Genomic DNA, 21,061 nt, shown 5'->3' with positions numbered 1-21,061 from the left:
AATAGCAAGTGGGCCGGGCGTGGTGGCTCACACCTGTAATCCCAGCACTTTGGGAGGCTGAGGCAGGTGGATCACCTGAGGTCAGGAGTTCGAGACCAGCCTGGCCAACATGGTGAAACCCTGTCTCTAGTAAAAATACAAAAAATTAGCTGGGCGTGGTGACGGGTGCCTGTCGTCCCAATTACTCGGGAGGCTGAGGCAGGAGAGTGGCGTGAGAGGCAGAGCTTGCGGTGAGCTGACACCGCGCAACTGCACTCTAGCCTGGGCGACAGAGCAAGACTCTGTCTCAAAAAAAAAAAAAGACAAGTGGATAAAAAGTCTGCAAAGTCTGTCCTAGAATTTAGACATGGATTGAAAAGATGTCTTTTTGTTTGTTTGGTTTTTGAGACAGGTTCTCACTCTTGCCTAGGCTGGAGTGCAGTGGTGCAATCATAGCTCACTGCAGCCTCCAACTCCTGGGCTCAGGTGATACCTGGCCTTCCAAAGTGCTGGAGCTTCAGTTTGTGAACTAGTTCAGAGTGTGTAAAATTATCATAAGGAATTAATTTACTTCTCAAATGATTTCCTCAATACAGCAGTATGAGCTTAGGGAGCACAAGACATTCACATAAAGGCAGGCATAACAGAAAAACACTAGTCATGTTCAGTGAAGATAATGCTGAAATCAGCTGGGCATGGTGGCTCACTCCTGTAATTTCAGCACTTTGGGAGGCTGACATGGGTGGATTTTCTGAGCTCAGGAGTTTGAGACCAGCCTGGGCAATACGGTGAAACCCTGTCTCTACTAAAATACAAAAAGTTAGCTGGGTGTGGCAGCCTGCCCCTGTAATCCCAGCTACTTGGGAGGCTGAGACAGGAGAATCATTTGAACCCGGGAGGCGGAGGTTGCAGTGAGCCGAGATCCCGCCATTGCACTCCAGCCTGGGCAAAGAGTGAGACTCCATCTGTAAATAAACAAATAAATAGATAATGCTGAAATCTTTGGTTTATTTGACACTGAAATGTTGCAGCTTAAGTTGGAGTCAAATTTTCTGCAATGTTGTGTGATATTTATATTTTTTACAATAAAACCATGATTCTTCATTAACATCCCTTATTATTTCTGAGCGGCCTTCCCAAAGGGCAAATTTAGCTCTAATGTTGAAATTCACTTGTAAAGCTTTAGACCTTTACCCGGAAGGTATTATCTCATGTTTTAATTTTTGCACACCTCTTTCACCAAAAATCTCTGGGACAGGCACATAATTTGTGTGACTTGTGCACACCTGAGCCACTCCTTTGACCATCCACAGAGCCCCAGACTAGGAAAGAGGCCCAGAGAAGTTCAGATGAGTTTGACCAAGTTCCCTGGGTGGTGAGAGGCCTGGCCTGCCTCACGTAACAACAGAACTGCTTCTTTTTTTTCTTCCTCTTTTTGGAAGAAAAAAGAGGTAGGATCTCACTCTGTTGCCTAGGCCGGAAGGCAGTGGCGTGACCATGGCTCACTATAGCCTTAACAACTAACAACACTACAGCCGCAAGCAGTCCTTCTACCTCAGCCTCCTGAGTGGCTGGGGCTACAGGTGTGCACCAGCAGCGTGCACAGCTAATTTTTAAGAAATTTTAGCAACAAAGTGAGATCCTGTCTTTACAAAAGGATTTGTTTTTGTTTTGTTTTGTTTTGTTTGAGACAATGCCTTGCTCTGTCGCCTAGGCAGGAGTGCAGTGGTGCGATCTTGGTTCAACCAGTTCTCATGACTCAGCCTCCCAAGTAGATGGGATTACAGGTGCGTGCCACCACTCCCGGCTAATTTTTTGTGTTTTTAGTAGAGACGGGGTTTCACCGTGTTAGCCAGGATGGTCTCGATCTCCTGACCTCATGATCCACCCGCCTCAGCCTTTTTTTAGTAGAGACAGGGTTTCTTTTTTTTTTCTTGTGTGTTTTTTTTTTTTTTTTTTTTTTTGAGATGGATTTTCACTTTTGTTGCCCAGGCTGGAGTGCAATGGGGTGATATAATCTCACCACAACCTCTGCCTCCCAGGTTCAAGTGATTCTCCTGCCTCAGCCTCCCAAGTAGCTGGGATTACAGGCATGCGCTACCACGCCTGGCTAATTTTTGTATTTTTAGTAGAGACGGGGTTTCACATGTTGGCCAGGCTTGTCTCAAACTCCTGGCCTCAAGTGATCTGCCTGCCTCAGCCTCCCAAGGTGCTGGGATTACAGGCCTGAGTCACTGCGCCCAGTCTGTTTTTGGCTTTTTTGAGATAGGGTCTCATTCTGTCACCCAGGCTAGAGTGTAGAGGTGCGATCATGGCTCACTGCAGCCTCAACCTCCTGGGCTTTTGTGATCCTCCTGCCTCAGCCTCCCAAAGTGTCAGGATTACAGGCATGAGCCACTGCACCCAGCCAAATCTGCTTCTCTTGAGCTTTGCCCATGTGTGAGGCATGTAGGACTTTATAGTCCTTATCTCTCATCATGAACTCTGGGTGCAGGCTGCTGCTACTCCCATTTTACAGATGTACGGAAACATTCTCAGACTCTTTAAGCTAGGAAGAGGCAGAGCCTGAGGCTAGACCTGCTAACTTGGGGCCAGATGGCCTCATTCATGCTTGACCCCAGCTTCTCGGACAGGACCTGGCCCACAGTGGGGAACAGGGGAGGTTGGTCAGTCCTGGACAATCAGTGAAGACCTTTAGCAGATTTCACCAACCAAAATTCATGCAGGAAAGCGTGTGTGTGTGTGTCTGTGTCTGTCTGTCTCAGGGTCTTACTCTGTTGCCCAGGCTGGAGTACAGTGGCACAATCTTGGCTCATTGCGACCTCTGCCTCCCAGGTTCAAGTGATTCTCCTGGCTCAGCCTCCTAAGTAGTTTGTACTACAGGTGTGCCAACACACCCAGCTAGGGAAAGCTATTTTTACGTGGCTCAAGCACTGTAAATGACAATGATGTTTACTTATTTCCCCCCCCCCACCACCACTACCATTTAATTCTCCTCTTGAAAACTAAAAACTGGCTGGGCATGGTGCATAATTCCTATAATCGCAGCACTCCAGCGCTTTGGGAGGCTGAGGCGGGAGGATCACTTGAGCTCAGGAGTTTGAGGCCAGCCTGGACAACATAGTGAGACCCCATCACTACAAGAAATAAAAAATTAGCTGAGTATAGTAGCATATGCCTGTAGTCCCAGCTACTTGGGAGGCCGAGGTGGGAGGATTGCTAGAGCCTGGCAAGTCAAGACTGCAGTGAACTGTGATTGCACCTCTGCACTCCAGCCTGGGTGACTCCCCACAGATAAATATGCTAACAGTGGTTTCAGCTGCTGGGGGGTGGTTCAGACCTGGATGCATGGCTTCAGTAGCCCTGGGGCCCCACTGTCTGCCTGCAGCCGTCTGTCTTACTCTATGCTATTCCTTCCTATTCCCTGCCATCTAGGCTTTAGTCCTCTCTGCTTGGGAGGCCTGTCCCGCTCCCCAGCCTTATGTCATCTTATCCATCCTTTAAGGCCCTTGCTCCATGCCTTCCCTCCCAGGGTAGGGCTTGAAGGTAGGAGAATGTGGAGAACTGGTGCGCCAGCCTTGCTCCCCAGCAGAGGAGCTCTGTTTACTGGAGTGCCTACTTAGGCCAGGGCCTGAAGACATGGGGCTGAGGTGTAGGGCTGTCAAGATTGTTCCTGGGGCCAGGTGCAGTAAGTTCACTCCTGTAATCCCAACACTTTGGGAGGCCAAGGCGGGTGGATCACCTAAGGTCAGGAGTTCAAGACCAGGCTGGCCAACATGGTGAAATCCCGTCTCTACTAAAAATAAAAATAAAAAAAAATTAGTCGGGCAGGATAGTGGGTACCTATAATCCCAGCTACTTAGGAGGCTGAGGCGGGAGAATTGCATGAACCAGGGAGGTGGAGGTTGCAGTGAGCTGAGATCGCGCCTCTGCACTCCAGCCTGGGCGACAGAGCAAGACTCCGTCCAAAAAAAAAAAAAAAAAAGATTGTTCTTGGGCCCTCTGTGAAGCTTGGCTTCCTTTGGGTTAGGTGTGCCATGGCAGACCTGGGTGAGGGAAAAGGGAGTACAATGGGAAGGGCTTCCTCAGCTCTGGAGATAGGTAGGATTGGGGAGAGGCCAAAAGGTTCTTTGCTGGGTCATCTCAGGCTCGTGGGGCCTGAGACATCAGAGTGTCCAGGCCCCAAAGGTGATTTTCCGGTGGTTCCAGGGGCAAGGAGCTAGGGCATGGTGCTGGCCCTGCCTGGTGATCACCTGTTGAGTGATCAGCTCAGGTCACCAGGGTCCAGCCATTGAGCTGACTACTGCTTCCACCCTGGGAAGATTGAACTGGCCAGGACTTGGCATCAAGGCCGTTATTTGGACTTCTAGTACTCACATTGTACTCTGGTTGGGTTGTAACTTACCTCTGGTACAACTCTACTTGTATCTTCAGAGAAGATCAAGGGATATTTGCAAAAACATTATCTGATAAAGGACTGTTGAAAGGACAAAGAAAACTGAAAAATCTGTAATAAGAAAACAACAATAAATAATACTGTGCACCTCTTACAATGACCAAAATCCAGAGCACTGCCAAATGCTGCTGAGGATGTAGAGCAACAGGAACTCTCGCTCTTTGCTGGTGGGAATGCGAAATGGTGCAGCCACTTTGGAAGACAAGTTAGGCAGTTTCTTTCATTTATTTATTCATAAAATCTTTTTTTTTTTTTTTTTTTGAGACGGAGTTTTGCTCTGTAGCCCGGGCTGGAGTGCAGTGGCCGGATCTCAGCTCACTGCAAGCTCTGCCTCCCGGGTTTTTACGCCATTCTCCTGCCTCAGCCTCTGGAGTAGCTGGGACTACAGGCGCCCGCCACCTCGCCCGGCTAGTTTTTTTTTTTGTATTTTTAGTAGAGACGGGGTTTCACCGTGTTAGCCAGGATGGTCTCGATCTCCTGATCTCGTGATCCACCCGTCTCGGCCTCCCAAAGTGCTGGGATTACAGGCTTGAGCCACCACGCCCGGCCATAAAATCTTTTTAACAAAGAAATTGAGTCTCACTCTTGCCCAAAATGGAGTGCAGAAGCTTGATCACAGCTCACTGCATTCTCAAACTCCTGGGCCTAAGAAGTCCACCCTTCTTAACCTCTCAAGTAGCTGAGACTACAGGCACACGCCACCATGCCAGGCTAATATATTTATTTTATTATTATTTTTTGAGGTGGAATCTCGCTCTGTCACCCAGGCTGGAGTGTAGTGGCGCAATCTCAGCACTGCAACCTCTGCCTCCAGGGTTTCAGCGATTCTCCTACCTCAGCCTCCTGAGTAGCTGGACTACAGGCGGGCACCACTGCGCTCTGCTAATTTTTTTATATTTTTAGTAGAGACAGGGTTTCACCATGTTGGCCATTCTGGTCTTGAACTCCTGACCTCAAGTGATCTACCCAGCTTAGCCTCCCAAAGTGCTGGGATTACAGGTGTGAGCCACTGAGCCTGGCCCAGGCTAATATATTTTATTTTTATTTTTATTTTATTTTTTGTAGAGATGGGGTCTTGTTATGTTGCACAAACTGGTCTTGAACTCCCGGCCTCAAGTGATCCTCCCTCCCTGACCTCCCAAAGTGCTTAGATTACAGACACGAGTCACTGCTCCTGGCCCAGTTTGGCAGTTTCCTACAAAACTAAACATACCTCTTACCATTCAATCTTGCAATTACATTCCTTAGTATTTAGCCAAATGAATTGAAAACTTGTATCCACACAGAACCTGCACACAGATGCTTATAACAGCTTTATTCATTAATTGCTAAGGTTTGAAAGCAACCCAGATGTCCTTCAGTGGGTTAATGGATAAATTGTAGTACATCTAGACAAATGATATTTAACACTAAGAAGAAATGAGGCTGGGTGCAGTGGCTCACACCTGTAATCCTAGCACTTTGGGAGGCCGAGACAGGCAGATCTCTTGAGCCCAGGAGTTTGAGACCAGCCTGAACAACATAGCAAAACCCAGTCTCTACAAAAGTACAAAAAATTAGCTGGGCGTGGTGGTGCCTATCTGTAGTCTCAGCTACTTGGGAGGTTGAGGTGGGAGGACTGCTTGAGCCTGTGAAGTCAAGGTTGCAGTGAGCCAAGATCATGCCACTATACTCCAGTGGGCAACAGAGCAAGACCCTGTTAAAAATAAATAAGTAGGCCGGGCGCGGTGGCTCAAGCCTGTAATCCCAGCACTTTGGGAGGCCGAGACGGGCGGATCACGAGGTCGGGAGATCGAGACCATCCTGGCTAACACGGTGAAACCCCGTCTCTACTAAAAAAATACAAAAAATTAGCCGGGCGAGGTGGCGGGCGCCTGTAGTCCCAGCTACTCGGGAGGCTGAGGCAGGAGAATGGCGGGAACCCGGGAGGCGGAGCTTGCAGTGAGCTGAGATCCGGCCACTGCACTCCAGCCTGGGAGACAGAGCGAGACTCCGTCTCAAAAAAAAAAAAAAAAATAAATAAATAAATAAATAAATAAATAAATAAGTAAGTAAGTATGAAGGGAAGAAAAACAAGTAACAGCTGGGCACAGTGGCTCATGCCTATAAACCCTACACTTTGGGAGGCCGAGGTTGGCAAATCACTTGAGGTCAGAAGTTCAAGACCAGCCTGGCCAACATGGTGAAACCCCATCTCTACTAAAGATACAAAAATTAGCTGGGCATTGAGGTGGGTGCCTGTAATCCCAGCTACTTGGGAGGCTGAGGCAGGAGAATTGCTTGAACCCAGGAGGCGGAGGTTGTGGTGAGCCAAGATTGTGCCACTGCACTCCAGTCTGGGCAACAGACTCTCAAAATAAATATATAAATAAAAAGAACAAATAGCTTCTAACAACAAATTTATTTCTCAGTTATTGAGGCTGGGAAGTCTGAAGATCAAGGCTCCAGCAGATTCAGTGGCAACTGAGGGCCTGCTTTGTGGTTTATAGATGGTGCCTTCTCACTGTGTGTTTGTATGATGGAAAGGGCAAGGCAGTTCTTGGGGTCCTCCTTGATAAGGACACCAATCCCATCATGACCTAATCACTTCCCAGTGGCCCCAACTCCTAATACCATCACATTGGTGATTAGGTTTCAACATAAGATTTTTGGGGATGAGGCCGGGCGCGGTGGCTCAAGCCTGTAATCCCAGCACTTTGGGAGGCCGAGACGGGCGGATCACAAGGTCAGGAGATCGAGACCATCCTGGCTAACATGGTGAAACCCCGTCTCTACTAAAAATACAAAAAAACTAGCCGGGCGAGGTGGCGGGCGCCTGTAGTCCCAGCTACTCGGGAGGCTGAGGCAGGAGAATGGCGTAAACCCGGGAGGCGGAGCTTGCAGTGAGCTGATATCCGGCCACTGCACTCCAGCCTGGGCGACAGAGCGAGACTCCGTCTCAAAAAAAAAAAAAAGATTTTTGGGGAGATACATTCAGACATAGCAGCTACATATTGCATGATTCCAGCTTGTCTGATAACCACATAAAACCTATAGAATATGCAACACCAAGTGTGAGCCCTAACATAAACTAGGGAATCTGAGAGGTCATGATGTGTTAAGGTAAAAGGTTCATTGATGGTAACAAATTTGCCCCTCTGGCGAGAGATGCTGATAGTGGGGAAGGCTGTGTGTATTTAGGGGCAGGGGGTATATAGGAACACTCTGTCCTTTCCTCTCAGTTTTGCTGTATACCTAAAGGTATTCTAAAAAGTAAAGTCTATTTTTTAAAAAAGTATAAAGAGACCAGGACATCAATCTCAAGCCTTTTCTCAGTTTAGCAGATATCTTGCTCTAGAAATACTAATGGGTGGCTAGGTTGTCCTGAAGGTGGCAGGGCTTCAGTTGATACTTGAATCCCTTGAAATAAATTGATTTTTCAGATAAACAATTGAAACATTCCTATCTTGGCCATAGGTTTATGAACCATGGTGTGTTCATTTTGATCTCTCTTTCCTTCCAGGACAACCCTCCATATGATAAGGGGGCCTTCAGAATCGAAATTAACTTTCCAGCAGAGTACCCATTCAAACCACCGAAGATCACATTTAAAACAAAGATCTATCACCCAAACATTGACGAAAAGGGGCAGGTCTGTCTGCCAGTAATTAGCGCTGAAAACTGGAAGCCAGCAACCAAAACCGACCAAGGTAAGACATGTGCCTGTGTCTTCCTTGGAGGGGGTCTTTGGGGGTGCTGCTCTGGGGTGGGGGTTTCTGATACCAGATCAGACAGAATCCAGAGAATCTTTCCTACCTTACCAGGTACACGCAAAATGTAGCTGAGGTCCTGTCAGGCCTTGTGGGAATGACTCATCTCAGCTGAACTTTTGACCTGTACAGGGATTGAGGAGGCCCTCCCAGTGCTCAACCCTGGGCTGCTGTCCACAGTGGGAACACACATGGACAGACAAGCCCAGCGGCTTGCTGCTGGTGCAGAGGGGTTCAGGCCCTGGTTTCTGGAAGGGATGAAGGACTGTGGGGCTGCCTACAAGGGGAAGGGAGAGTGGGATTTAAGGTGGCCTTACACAGTAGTTAGTGCCTGAACTCAGACTCCATGGAGGAAAGGAGGTTGGAGAGGGCCTTCCAGGCTATAGGAAGGGGGTGAGCTAGAGCCTAGTGGCTCAAGGGGTGATGTGAGCAGAGGGACAGAGGCAGATGTAAGGGCAGTATTCCCAGATGAAGGCACATGGTTGGCTTTAGTGGGCCTGGGATTCCCTGGAGTTGGATGTGGCTGTGCATGGTGCATGTGTCTGTGTGTGGCTGTGTGAACATACACATGCTCATTTTTCTGGGAAGAGTATTCGAGTCAGTATTGTGGTTGTCCTCACTTTTGTCCCCTAGAAGTGACTAGAGTTTGTTATGGACTGTGTCTAGTTTTCATTTAATTCCAGACTTTCTTTGGAAGCCCTCATCTCATATTGTGGTGGCTTTCTTTTAGTGTAAAGTCTGTTTAGATTAGAGTGGGCAAAGCTGGCACCTGAGAGGCTGCAAGTGGAGGGTTTCTTTGGGTGGTACTGCTCTCGGGTGGGGGCTCATGGGTCCTTTCTAATGCCAGCTCCGACAGAGTGCAGAGAACTCCTGCCTTGCCAGGTACACGCAAAGTATGGCTGAGGTCCCACCAGTCCCATGGGAATAACTCAGTTGAACTTTTGACCTGCACAGGGATTGAGGAGGTCCTGTGTTTCAGTGACTGAGAAAAGCCCTGGAAGGTGGCGTGGAAAGCCTTTCACAAGAAAAGTTGAGCCTCACTTGTTGGAAATAATCACCATGAAAGGTGCCCATTAGACTCCCACACTGAGTAGAAGAAAGGAGTGGGTGCTAAACATTCAGTCAGGGCAGAACAGTCTCTAGTGGGCTTGGTCCTTGTTTGTGTACAAGTTGATGTTTATAAAAGCTTGACACAGTTCTTCTCAGTGCACATGGCCTGGTCTTGTTGTGTCATGTCGTGTCGTGTCGTGTCGTGTCCTGTCTTTTTTTGAGACAGAGTCACCTAGGCTGGAGTGTAGTGGTGCCATCCCAGCTCACTGCAACCTCCGCCTCTTGGGTTCAAGCGATTCTCCTGCCTGAGGCTTCCGAGTAGCTGGGATTACAGGCGTCCGCCACCATGCCTGGCTAGTTTTTGTATTTGTAGTACAGACAGGGTTTCATCATGTTGGCCAGGCTGGTCTTGAACTCCTGACCTTAGGTGATCAACCGGCCTCAGCCTCCCAAAGTGCTGGGATTACAGGCATGAGCCACCATGTCCGGCCGACCTGGTTTTTTTTAATACAGATTCCTAGCACTGTTGAAAACCTATAACTGCATTTGATCAAGAGTGTTCAATAATTCCTGGAGTCCTTGCTGAGTCATGTCTGTTAAACTACCGTGCCTGGGGAGTGGCAGTCCTTCTAGGCCAGGCTGCCTAGGAAAGCCCTGCACCTCAAGTTCTGGCCACAAAGAGTTCTGGGACTCCTTCCTTACCTGTAGACTGAGAGGGTGGAGCTAGGGCCAGGGAGGCTCTCAGGAGATAGATGCACGCGCTTTGCCGCCTCTCATGGGGCTGCTTTGTAGAAGGCCGTGGCAGGATTATTCACTTTTTACCTTCCTCTCCAGGTGCATTGCCAAAATGCTGTGCTTTTTCACACTGTGGCTGCTTTTTTTTTCCCCCCTAAAGAGCCAAATAACTTAGGGGCAGCTTTTAATTTTTTTATAAAAAGTACTGTTGACTTGGGATTTTTAAGGTAAAAATTTTGGTACAGGAGCTTTTCTGTGTGCCACGATGGACAGAGCCAGAATTTCTATTTTGTGATTTGGAACAGTTGAGGATTCCTTCCTAGAACATTATTATGTAGATTGTTTGTGGCATGGCCTTGATTCATCCTCACATGCATCAAGAATGTTCCTGGCACTTGATGGCCACATTCCCATGTTTGTTATCTATTACTACATTATAACCCCTATCAAAACTTTGTGGCTTAAAGTAACACCAGTTTATTAGTTTTTACTCTGGAGGTTGGCTGGGCTCAGCTGCATGGTTCTACAGCTGACCATTCGTTCCTGGGGTCACTCATGCAGCTGTATTGAGCTGAGAACTCAATTTGACTGGGAAGTGCTGGTAGGCATCGTGCACATGTGTGGAAATGGCATTAGCTAAGGCACTTTGGTTCTCTTTGTGTTCTCGTATTTTCCACAAGGCTAGATTGAACGCTTTCAGAGCATGGTGGTGTCAGGGTTCCAGGGTGAAGGTACAGAACTGGTACAGTGTCGCTTCTGCAGATTCTTTTGGTCAGGCAAGTCCAGATTTAATGAGAGGGAAAATAGACTTCAGCTCTTGATGGGAGGAGCATGCAGGATGGGAGACAGGATGGCAGAGGTGGGACAGGCAGGCAAGGATGCTGAGTCCCCTTGCTGCCTCCTCAGACCCACTTGGGCCTGCTTTTCCCAAATGGCAGCTCTTCTGGACATGCCATTCCTTCTCCCACCTGCCTGATTCTTCATATGTTGGGTGTCCCTGTTTTTCTGGTGCTATTTCCTGACTGCTGTTCAGCTGCCACTGTCCTGCAAACCCTGCCCTTTCAAATGCCTCACCATTCCTTCATTTGTTTCCTAAATATGGTAAGTGAAAGTGCCACTTGAGGCCGGGCACAGTGGCTCACGCCTGTAATCCCAGCATTTTGGGAGACTGATGCAGGCAGATTGCTTGAGCCAAAGAGTTTGAGACCAGCCTGAGCAACACAGTGAAACCCTGTCTGTACCAAAAAAAAAAAAAGGAAGGAAAGAAAGAAAGAGAAAGCCAATTGTGCCACCCTCCTGCTGTAATCTTCCAGTGCTCTTCCTTTGTCCCCAGAGCACCTGCTCATGATTTTTGTCTCCTGCCCTTGTCCTTAGAAACTTCGACATTCCCAATTATGGCTTCTTCCAGATCCAGCCTTGAAGTTCTTTGACCTCCTCAATTCACAACCTCTAGCTAACTTTAGCCATCTACAAGTACAGAAAAGTAAGCATAATGGAAGAAATAGTAATATGAAAAGATGCTCATATGACCCAGCAGTTCCACTCTTAGCTATATCTACCCAAGAGAAATGAAAACATATGCTCAATAAAAACTTGTACACAGATGTTCATAGCACCATTATTCACAATGAACAGGAAGTGGAAAGAGCCCAAATGTCCATCAGTTGGTGAGTGAATAAACAAAATGTGAGCCGGGAGCGGTGGCTCACGCCTGTAATCCCAGCACTTTGGGAGGCTGAGGTGGGTGGATCACCTGAGGTCAGGAGTTCAAGACCAGCTTGGCCAACATGGTGAAACCCTGTCTCTACTAAAAATACAAAAAATTAGCTGGACCTGGTGGCGAGCACCTGCAATCCTAGCTACTTGGGAGGCTAAAGCAGGAGAATCGCTTGAACCTGGGAGGTGGAGGTTGCAGTGAGCCAAGATTGCGCCACTGCACTCCAGCCTGGGCAACAAGAACCAAACTCCCTCTCAAAACAAAACCAAGCAACAACAAAAAAGTAGTGTATCTCTACAATGAAATCTTATTTAGCCATAAAAAGCAATGAAGTACTGTCTTGTGGTACATAAATGTTGAAAATATGCTAAATGAAAGAACCATCCATGGAAGGCCACATATTGTATGATTCCATTTGTGGTTGAGCCTCATTGTTCATAGAGTCTGTGTTTGTGAATTTGCCTACTCACTAAAGTTTTTTGTAGCCCCAAAATCAATATTCTCGGCACTTCTGGTCTATCACAGATGTGCGTATGTGCAGAGCAGCAAAAAATTTGAAGTACCCAGTGCACGTGTTACAGGCTCACGCCTGTAATCCCAGCACTTTGGGAGGACGAGGCAGGCAGATCAAGACCATCCTGGGTAACACGGTGAAAGCCCATCTTTACTAAAAATACAAAAAATTACCAGGTGTGGTGGTGGATGCCTGTAGTCCCAGCTACTCGGGAGGCTGAGGCAGGAGAATCACTTGAACCCAGGAGCGGGAGGTAGCAGTGAGTTGAGATTGCGCCACTGCACTCCAGCCTGGGCGACAGAGGCAGACTCCATCTCTGCTTCTCAATTAAAAAAAAAAAAAAAAAAAAAAAAAAAAAATTAAGACTTGATCAAATTAGTGAAAGTGAAACTTTAGAAAATAATGAAATAGACAAATGGCATCTTTTGAGAAATAGGTCTTTTATTTTTAATTTTTATTTTTTAATTTTTTTTGCGATAGGGTCTCGCTCTTGCTCAGGCTGAGTATAGTGGCACAATCACAGCTCACTACAGCCTCAATATTGTGGGCTTGAGCAATCATCCCACCTCAGCCTCCCAAGGAGCTGGGAGTACAGGCATGTACCACCATGCCCAGCTAATTTTATTTTTTAATTTTGTAGAGGCCAGGTCTTGCTGTGTTGCCCAGGCTGGTCTCAAACTCCTGGCCTCAAGTGATCCTTCCTCCTTGGCCTCCCAAAAGTGCTGGGAATACAGGTATGAGCCACCAACCTCTGCATTAGTCACCAAGGTGATGATAGTGAGAAGTAGAGAGCCTAAGTATTCATATCAGAGAGTGAGGTGAAAACTCCTGAGCGTGCCCCTGACAAAGTACTCAGCCTGTCCTTAGCCCAGCAAGGTTTCTAAAATGCTAATACAGTGGTAATTCTCCTGTTACAGAGCCATTTCTAATCATGGGAAAAGAAAGGGAGCCACCTGTTTGTGCTCTTAGGCGACTGTTGTTCAGTTTCCAACCCTGAAGTCAAGAACAGCCAGGAAAAGGGAGCAGTCTCACACCGAGGGTGGCGTGCACTGAATACACTGTGGCCAATGAGCCAAGGGTGGGCTTCGTTTATTAATTAAATAAATGTTTATTAAATCAAAATACACCTCCAGGGCCTGCTGCCTCTAGGTGGCTTGTACAGGGAGGTGATACCATCTACCCCTGAGGAGGCTTGGAGACTAAATTAGAGGCCACCCTGGCCTGCAGAGAGCTTTCCAGGCCCCTTGCCCCTGCTTGCTGTTGACAGTCCACCCTCCTTGCCCAACCATCCCCTAGCCCCAACAAATGTGGAACCTGTCAGCCTTGCATGCGCCATGCCCTCCTCGCCTCTGCCCCACTGCTTCATCTCTACCCGCTGTGGTCACAGGAGCTCTCTCTTTTCCCTTCTCAACAGGCATGGTAAGAAGCAGAGGTTAGGCAGGTGGGCTTTGGATACCAGGCCAGGAGTACTTTGTGCTGTGGCCCTCACTATGTGCTGTTGAATGATTGTGCCTTTGCATATGACTCAGCCAGCATCAGCATTTTGTTTTATTTATTTATTATGTATTTATTTTTGAGACAGAGTCTGGCTCTGTCGCGCAAGCTAGAGTGCAGTGGCACGATCTCGGCTCACTGCAACCGCCATCTCCTGGGTTCAGACGATTCTCCTGCCTCAGCCTCCCGAGTATCAGGGACTATAGACATGGGCCACTATGCCTGGCTAATTTTTTGTATTTTTAGTAGAGACGGAGTTTCACCATGTTGGCCAGGCTGGTCTTGAGCTCCTAACCTCAGGTGATCTGCCTGGCTAGCATCAGCATTTTAGTCCATTTCTTGTAATGCTGAGTGAACGATACGAGCCCTCAATAAAGGAATTGTGGCATCAGCAGTTCGGAGAAGAGGGGCACCGTTTTACAATGGGAAGGAACATTCTGAGGGTGCTGATCCTGACAGGGTTGGGGTCAGCTGTGGCAAAGTATGTGAGGAGGTGTGGGTAGCAGCTGCTTCTGATTCCCCACTATCCTTCCACCCTGGAGCACGTCTGGGCTATGGCACCTAGGGGGAGTACTGTCGCACCCATCAGAGCCATCAGTGTGACATCTGCCTGTGGTCTTGACAGTGTGATGCGATGGCGGTTGTCAGCTTCCCATTGGCTGGCCCCAGTGATCCTTTCTGGAGGGTGCAGAAACTCCTAAGGGTCTTCCAGAGTTGGGTCCTTGCACATTGATAAGTGCAGTGCTGCCACATACCCTTCTTTCTAGTGCCCACTCAGTCACCTTAACCAAAACTTCCCTGAGCCGAGCATGGTGCTGGGTGCTGGGCTGATGCAGGGAAGTTCTACCCAGTCCTGCCCTGAAGAAAGTGACCCTGTGTGTGTGTGTGTGTGTGTGAGAGTGAGCAGTTCAATGCTAGGCCTCCTATCTCCAGAGCACACAAGAGGACTGGATTAGCCAGGCATGGTGGTGCGCGACTCTAGTCCCAGCTACTCGGGGGACTGAGGCTGGAAGATTGCTTGAGGTCAACCCAGGAGGTTGACGCTGCAGTGAGCCAAGATGGTGCCACTGCATTCCAGCCTGGGTGACAGAGTGAGACCCTGTCCCTCCTCCCCAACCCCCTGCCAAGAAAAAAGGGCTGGGAGTGACTGAGGGCTAAGACTTCCCCAGGTGTCAGGTCAGGAAGGTTTCCTGGAGGCGGAAGCACATCACTGTGAACAATTATCCACCGTAGTGTTAGCTATTTGTTGTCCATCAATGTCTCCTAATCACAGAGGAAAGATGAGTTTTCTGGGGGTCAGAATTTTGGATAGATAGGCTGCTTTGGCTTAAAAGCACATTAGCTATAAACCAGTGGTAAAGCCAGAGTTTTGTTCCCGGGATTAGCTGCCTCTTGCCTGTGCCATTTCTGAGACTGTGTTAACCCCCCATGCCTTGTCCTTCTCTTGGCAGTAATCCAGTCCCTCATAGCACTGGTGAATGACCCCCAGCCCGAGCACCCGCTTCGGGCTGACCTAGCTGAAGAATACTCTAAGGACCGTAAAAAATTCTGTAAGAATGCTGAAGAGTTTACAAAGAAATATGGGGAAAAGCGACCTGTGGACTAAAATCTGCCACGATTGGTTCCAGCAAGTGTGAGCAGAGGCCCCGTGCAGTGCATTCAGACACCCCGCAAAGCAGGACTCTGTGGAAATTGACACGTGCCACCGCCTGGCGTTCGCTTGTGGCAGTTACTAACTTTCTACAGTTTTCTTAATCAAAAGTGGTCTAGGTAACCTGTAAAGAAAGGATTAAAAATTTAAGATGTTCTAGTTCTGCTCTCTTTGTTTTAAAAATCACTGCTTCAATCTATTCCAAAAGAATGGTGTTTCTTTTCTTGTCCAATTTTATCCAAAATCTTCAAGTTGCATTTATCCCATAATGTTTAAAGAAAAGGAAAAAAAAGGTTGTGGTTCCCTTTCTTCCCTACCCTTGCCACTCCCACTTTCTGGCACTGAGTTTATTTTTCACTTACTTCCCCAGACCCGGGGCCCGCCTCCACAAAAGAGAAGAGACTGCCCTGGCGGTCCTGGTGGCTTTTCTTAGCACGTGTGGGACTGTTGCCCAGTGTGGGAGTTGGTTTAAATTCTCCTGACTCCAGTTTATAACATCCTTTTAAAAATTTTAAAAACAAACAGCCACACCCTTCCTCCAGTCCTTCTCCTCAGTTCTTGTGTGAATCTCCAGCTGATGTTACCACAGTAACATGAGTTAATTGGGCAAGCTCTGATGTCAGTGTGTGTAACTGACCTCTGGCCTGGCCTGCACAGACAAACCCTATAATCACAGGTCTGTGGTGGCCCCGAAATGGGGGGCCTGCTAGTCAGGAGGATGCTGTGCACACTGTGTGTGATGAATCTCGCCAGAAAGGCTCCTGATGTCCCAGGTTGGCACTTCTTCCTGCAGCCATTGTAGAAGATCTGCTGGTCCTTGCAGGCAAAGCTACAGCCAGAATGTCCGTTTGAAATTCCCAGCTCATCTGTCACCGAGTTTCATCTGAATGTGCCACGGAGCTTGCTCTCCACTTCCTCTGTGCAGCGGCCCCGCCACAGCCCTCCCTCGGCACACTTTGACCCTTTGTAGGATTGGAATTAGCAGGACTCGGCTATTTAAAGCACCAGTCTGGGGTCTCCTGGGCCCCTGCTGACCCCTTCCTCCAGAGCAGCTGGCCCAGCCCGGGAACAAGACGGACTTCCTCTCCCTTTGGACTCACAGCCTTTGCAGAGTCAAGCTCCACTTGAAGCTCACTCAGTAATATCCTTTCAATGTGTTTTATATTGTTTTGACTGCCTTTTTTTGTAGAAATAAAAATTGACCTTAGAATTTATCATCAGATAAACTTGTAAAGATTTGAATATTAATGTCTTTTCAAGGCAAATGGGATTGTCCCCAAACTAGTAGAGAATCCGTGTCACTCTGACACCCCAAGGAAGCCGACGATCCAAATGCCGTGTGTCACCAACCCCGCTTCTGCCACTGGTGGCTTCCCTTCTTGGCTTTTGGGGGGACTAGATCCTGTGGAGAAGATGACTTAAACTTTGCTTTTTGTTTTAATTTTAATTCTAGATCTTTCCGGTCTGATCTGTGCAGAAGTGGGGAGTGATGGGCAGGTTAGGCAGCCTAACATCATTCAGGCGCGTGGCCCCTGTGGTGTGTACATGAACTCAGCTTCTTTTGTCCTAGGTACGCCAAGGGCAGGTTTCTGGAGACTCGTGTGCCCAGGATGGCAAGGGCACCGGGCTGGCGTTTCCGTATATGTGTCTTCATTAGCAGAAAAATGATGATGGATTTTATTTCACTCACACTCCAATTTGTAATAAAATGCCAAATTCTGTCAGAAACTATCCAAACAAGCCACCATTTGTTCTTGTTGCTTCTCTGGATCCAGAAATGTTGCCATTCTTGGAAACTGTCCCATTGCTTCATATTTCTGCCAACGTAGCTCTGCCTGCCTGTCACCCCCTCACTGCGCTCTGCTCACCACGGGAGGATACCTGTGTGCCAGCAGCCCCTCAGGGACTCTCAGCCCTGGCACTGGCACCCCAGGGTTGGCCCCGTCAGCAGAGGCCTGGCTTTCGAGCCAGTGGGTGTCTCTCCTTCGGGCCTGGGCGACTTGCTCCTGCCAGCCATGCCCTCAGGGTAGGCTCTAAGCAAGCTGGTGAACAGCCTTGGCTGCTCCAAAACCAAAAAGCTGGGTCCTCTGGAGGAGGGGCGAGCTGTGGAGCAGCCACCCACTGCTGCCCCTAGCTCACTCAGGAATTCACACCCGCCTGGTTTCTTGAAGTGTGCCGGGTCCTTCCCTCTGCTCCCCACTCCCCACCACGGCAGAGAATAGGCTTTCTAAGATGCTGCGATCCCGTTCTGCTGCCCTTAATAAAAATGCTCTCAGACACTGGTTAGTCGTGTGGGTTTCTTCCTTCCTGGGAGCGGGCAGTGCCAGGGGCCTGTGCTCTTGGAGATGGGAGGGCTGGCTGGGGCCCAGGTCCTGGGGCTTCTGATCTCTCTCCCCATTCCCAGCCTCTCCAAAAGAGGTACATAGAGGTGTTCCTGCCTCCCTAGAGGGAAGGAGATGAGGTATAATCAACGAGAAAGCCAGAGACTCCAGACAGTCGGGGCCTGCAGAGGGCGCTCTTGGATGTCTTGTGAGGGGACAGGGAATAACGTGTGGGTGCATCACTTACATGTGGGAGTCATCCTGGAGCCCCCTGGGAGTGTTACGATCTGTGTTTTGAAGAGGCAAACCTGGGGTCCCAAGAGGTCACAGAATTAATAAGGCTGTGCCTGAGGGTGGAGCTGGACCATGTCCATGAATGGTGCCAGCCAGAAACACTATTTGAGTCCCCCAGTGCAGCCCGCTGCCAGGCGCTACAGCAGTGGTGCTGACTCAGCAAGGGCTCAGCCAGGCCCAGGACTTTTTTGGCCAGGCCTTCCCTGCCTGGAATTTGACACCTGCTGAGACCAGGCCTGCACTGTCAGCTGGATCTGCAGGTCTTGGGGAAGGAAGCTTCCTGGGGTGTCATTTTACTAGCCTTTAATATACCTAGCACTTTACCCTCTGAGCCTCAGGAGAGCCCTGTGGCATCCTTATCCCTGCTTTTAAAGACAACCAAGACCCCTGGCCTGTTTTTGTTCACATTCTGACTGCAGAGCCTGTTGCATTCCACCACTTGGCACGTTTCCTCCCACAGGGTCCCTCTGAGCCCAGAAACAGCCAGTTACCCCCCTCCCCAAAGCCAGAGACCTTTAAGCCCCTCTGTCAACTTCCTCTTTCCTGCAGCCACCAGCCACCAGTTTTGGCCTTGTTCACTATTAATTGTTCAGCTTGAAAGAAGCATCCATTTCATCACTCCTGTACCTGCCGCAGCCTGACTTCTGTCACCTGCTGCCCCTTGCTGCTGCTCCTTTCATTTGGTGCCATCTAACCCAGCCCTAAAAGAAAGCCAGAGCTGCTCTCTGCATTTCCCACCCTGTCCTGCCCACCTCTTCCTCCTCTCCCTGCTTCCTGGGTATGGCGTGGGGGAAGGGCACCAACCTGGAACAGAGGGGAGCTGAGGGTACCATTGCTCCCAGTGCAGTGCAGTGCTTGGCCCAGGCCATGCCTGGTAAGTGGCCATTTCCCAGATTATTGGAATGTGTTCTTGTTCACTGACGGTTCCTAGGGAACCCTGGAGGCCTCAGAGGATCAGAGTGGAAAGGACCACCGTGCAGAGGCCGTAACTGAGGCCCTTGGAAGGAAGTCACTTGCAGAGAGCATTCCCCACCCTGTGCTGGCCAGGTTCGGAAACCGCCCTGTGGCTGCACACGTTGCCGCGGGTTTCTCCTACATCTTCCTGTGTCACTGGATGGACTGTCCTTGTGTGTACCAGACTGGGAGCTCCTTGCAGACCAGGCCGTTTCAGCTCCAGCCCTGGCCTGGCACAGAGTGGACCCTCCAGACACGAATGCTGAGTGGGTGGGTAACAGTGAACCACTTGGCTAAGACATACCCCTGTTGCTGCCCCTACAACCTCCGTGGGCCACAAGTCACCACCCTAACAGGTCCTTACCACTTTCACCTCCTCGTGAGGAGGGCCTCATTATAATCAGGTGGGCCTGATTATCCTGTGAGTCTGTGGCCCCTCACTTCACTCTTTTTTTTTGAGCCGAGCTCACTCTGTCGCCCAGGCTAGAGTGCAGTGGCATGATCACTGCTCCCTGCAGCCTCTACCTCCCAGGCTCAATAGATCCTCCTATCTCTGCCTCCTGAGTAGATGGAACTACAGGCTCGTGTCACTACACCCGGCTAATTTTTGTATTTTTTATAGAGACAGGGTTTTGGCATGTTAGTTAGTCTGGTCTCGATCTGCTAGCCTCAAGCCTTCCCGACTCAGCCTCCCAAAGTGCTGGGATTACAGGCGTGAGCCACTATGCCCAGCCATTATTTTTTCTTTTTAAAATAACAGAAATGAGGTCTTACTGTGTTGTCCAAGCTAGTCTCGAACTCCAGAGCTCAAGTAATCCTCCCTCTTCAGGCTCCCAAGGCGCTGGGATGATAGGTGTGAGCCACTGTGCCTGGCTTCACTTCACTCAAATGCTCATGGTCAGCAGGGCGCTGTGGCTGACGCCTGTAATTCCAACACTGAAGGAAAGGCCAAGGTGACCAGATCTCTTGATCCCAGGAGTTTGAGACCAGCATGGGCAACATGCCAAAACCCCATCTACAAAAAATAAAAAATGAACCAGACATGCCTATGTTCCCAGCTCCTGGGGAGGCCAAGGTGGGATGATCAACTGAGCCTGGGGAGGTCGAGGACTGCAGTGATTGTGCTACTGTACTCCAGCCTGGGTGACAGGATGAGATCCTGTCTTTAAAAAAAAAGTTCATGGTCCCCAGCGCTGCTGTCGGCTCTTTGCTCATCCCTCCTTCCCTCCGTGGGTGACAGTAGCCACTCATCTGGCATCTGTGCAGACGCCCAGATCTCTCCTGCCCACCCACACCTCTCTCCTGAGCCTAGAGCTGCACAACCAGCTGCCTGCTCCTCTCAGAACACTTCCATAACAGAAGCCCCTCAAGGGAGCTGCGTCTGTGCCCCCGGCTAACTTCAGGCCACCCCTCTCCCAGCCTCAGCCAGGAGTGTGGCCAGATCTCAGTAGGCTGAGGCGAGGAGATGGAGGCTAGGCAGCAGGAGGAGCCACCGTACAGTGATTCCAGCTCACAAGCATGGGTGCAAGAAAGCAGGAAAAGGGCTGTGGATGGGAGAGTCCAAGTCTAGTGAAGGTCAAGATGGAAGACGAGTGTGGAGCCAGAAAAAGGGACTGAAGCTGCAGTCAAGGGGATGGGGCATGGGTGGGTAGAAGCAGGAAGGCGGAGAGACATCCCACACTCACCCTTCAGAAAGCCACACGACCCTCTAAGCTGCCTAGGCTGGGTGAGAGCTCTCTTGGCCACTGATTCCATGTTTGGCCCAGGCTAGGGCCTGGTGCACATTAAATAAATGAATGAGTAGTTTCAAAGCCCTGTTCTGCCACTCCTGCCTCTACCCCTGTAAAATGGGGAGATCGGTGCCTGCCTCATAGATGCTATTTCATGAAATGAGATAAGAACCACATGGTATTCCATCTGCCTTTCCATCCTCCGGAGTGGGGCAGAAGGACTCTGTGCTCCAGAGGACTCCCACTGCCTTCCCCATCTGCTCCTGCACCTCAGGAGCTTTCGCCCAAGCCACATGGGGCCCCAGTCCACAGGGCATCCCTACATTGCCAGGTCAAGTTAGGAACCTCAGTATCCCATTTCCTGGGAAGACTGCTCCTCCTAGAAAAATTTAAACGTATTCCCACGGGGTTGCAGGG

At 49.4% G+C, this 21,061-nt stretch overlaps 2 protein-coding genes across 4 annotated transcripts in view; one reads left to right on the top strand and one right to left on the bottom strand.

Annotated features, from left to right (window-relative positions):
• UBE2L3 (ubiquitin conjugating enzyme E2 L3) overlaps window positions 1-17,627 on the top strand; it is an 87,107-nt gene extending 69,480 nt beyond the window's left edge. For all 3 annotated transcript variants that reach the window (XM_050746415.1, XM_050746414.1, XM_050746416.1), the window contains 2 exons: window positions 7,938-8,124; window positions 15,146-17,627. In XM_050746415.1, the coding sequence (XP_050602372.1) occupies window positions 7,938-8,124; window positions 15,146-15,300 (342 nt within the window). In that variant the 3' untranslated portion in view covers window positions 15,301-17,627. The remainder of the gene's footprint in view (window positions 1-7,937; window positions 8,125-15,145) is intronic.
• The window catches only part of TMEM191C (transmembrane protein 191C), a 288,801-nt gene that overhangs the window by 146,601 nt on the left and 121,139 nt on the right, over window positions 1-21,061 (bottom strand). The window lies entirely within an intron of this gene.

The sequence above is a fragment of the Macaca thibetana genome, chromosome 10 (assembly GCF_024542745.1).
Source record: "Macaca thibetana thibetana isolate TM-01 chromosome 10, ASM2454274v1, whole genome shotgun sequence".
Taxonomy (NCBI): domain Eukaryota; kingdom Metazoa; phylum Chordata; class Mammalia; order Primates; family Cercopithecidae; genus Macaca; species Macaca thibetana.
This window is presented reverse-complemented; position numbering and strand designations above follow the sequence as displayed.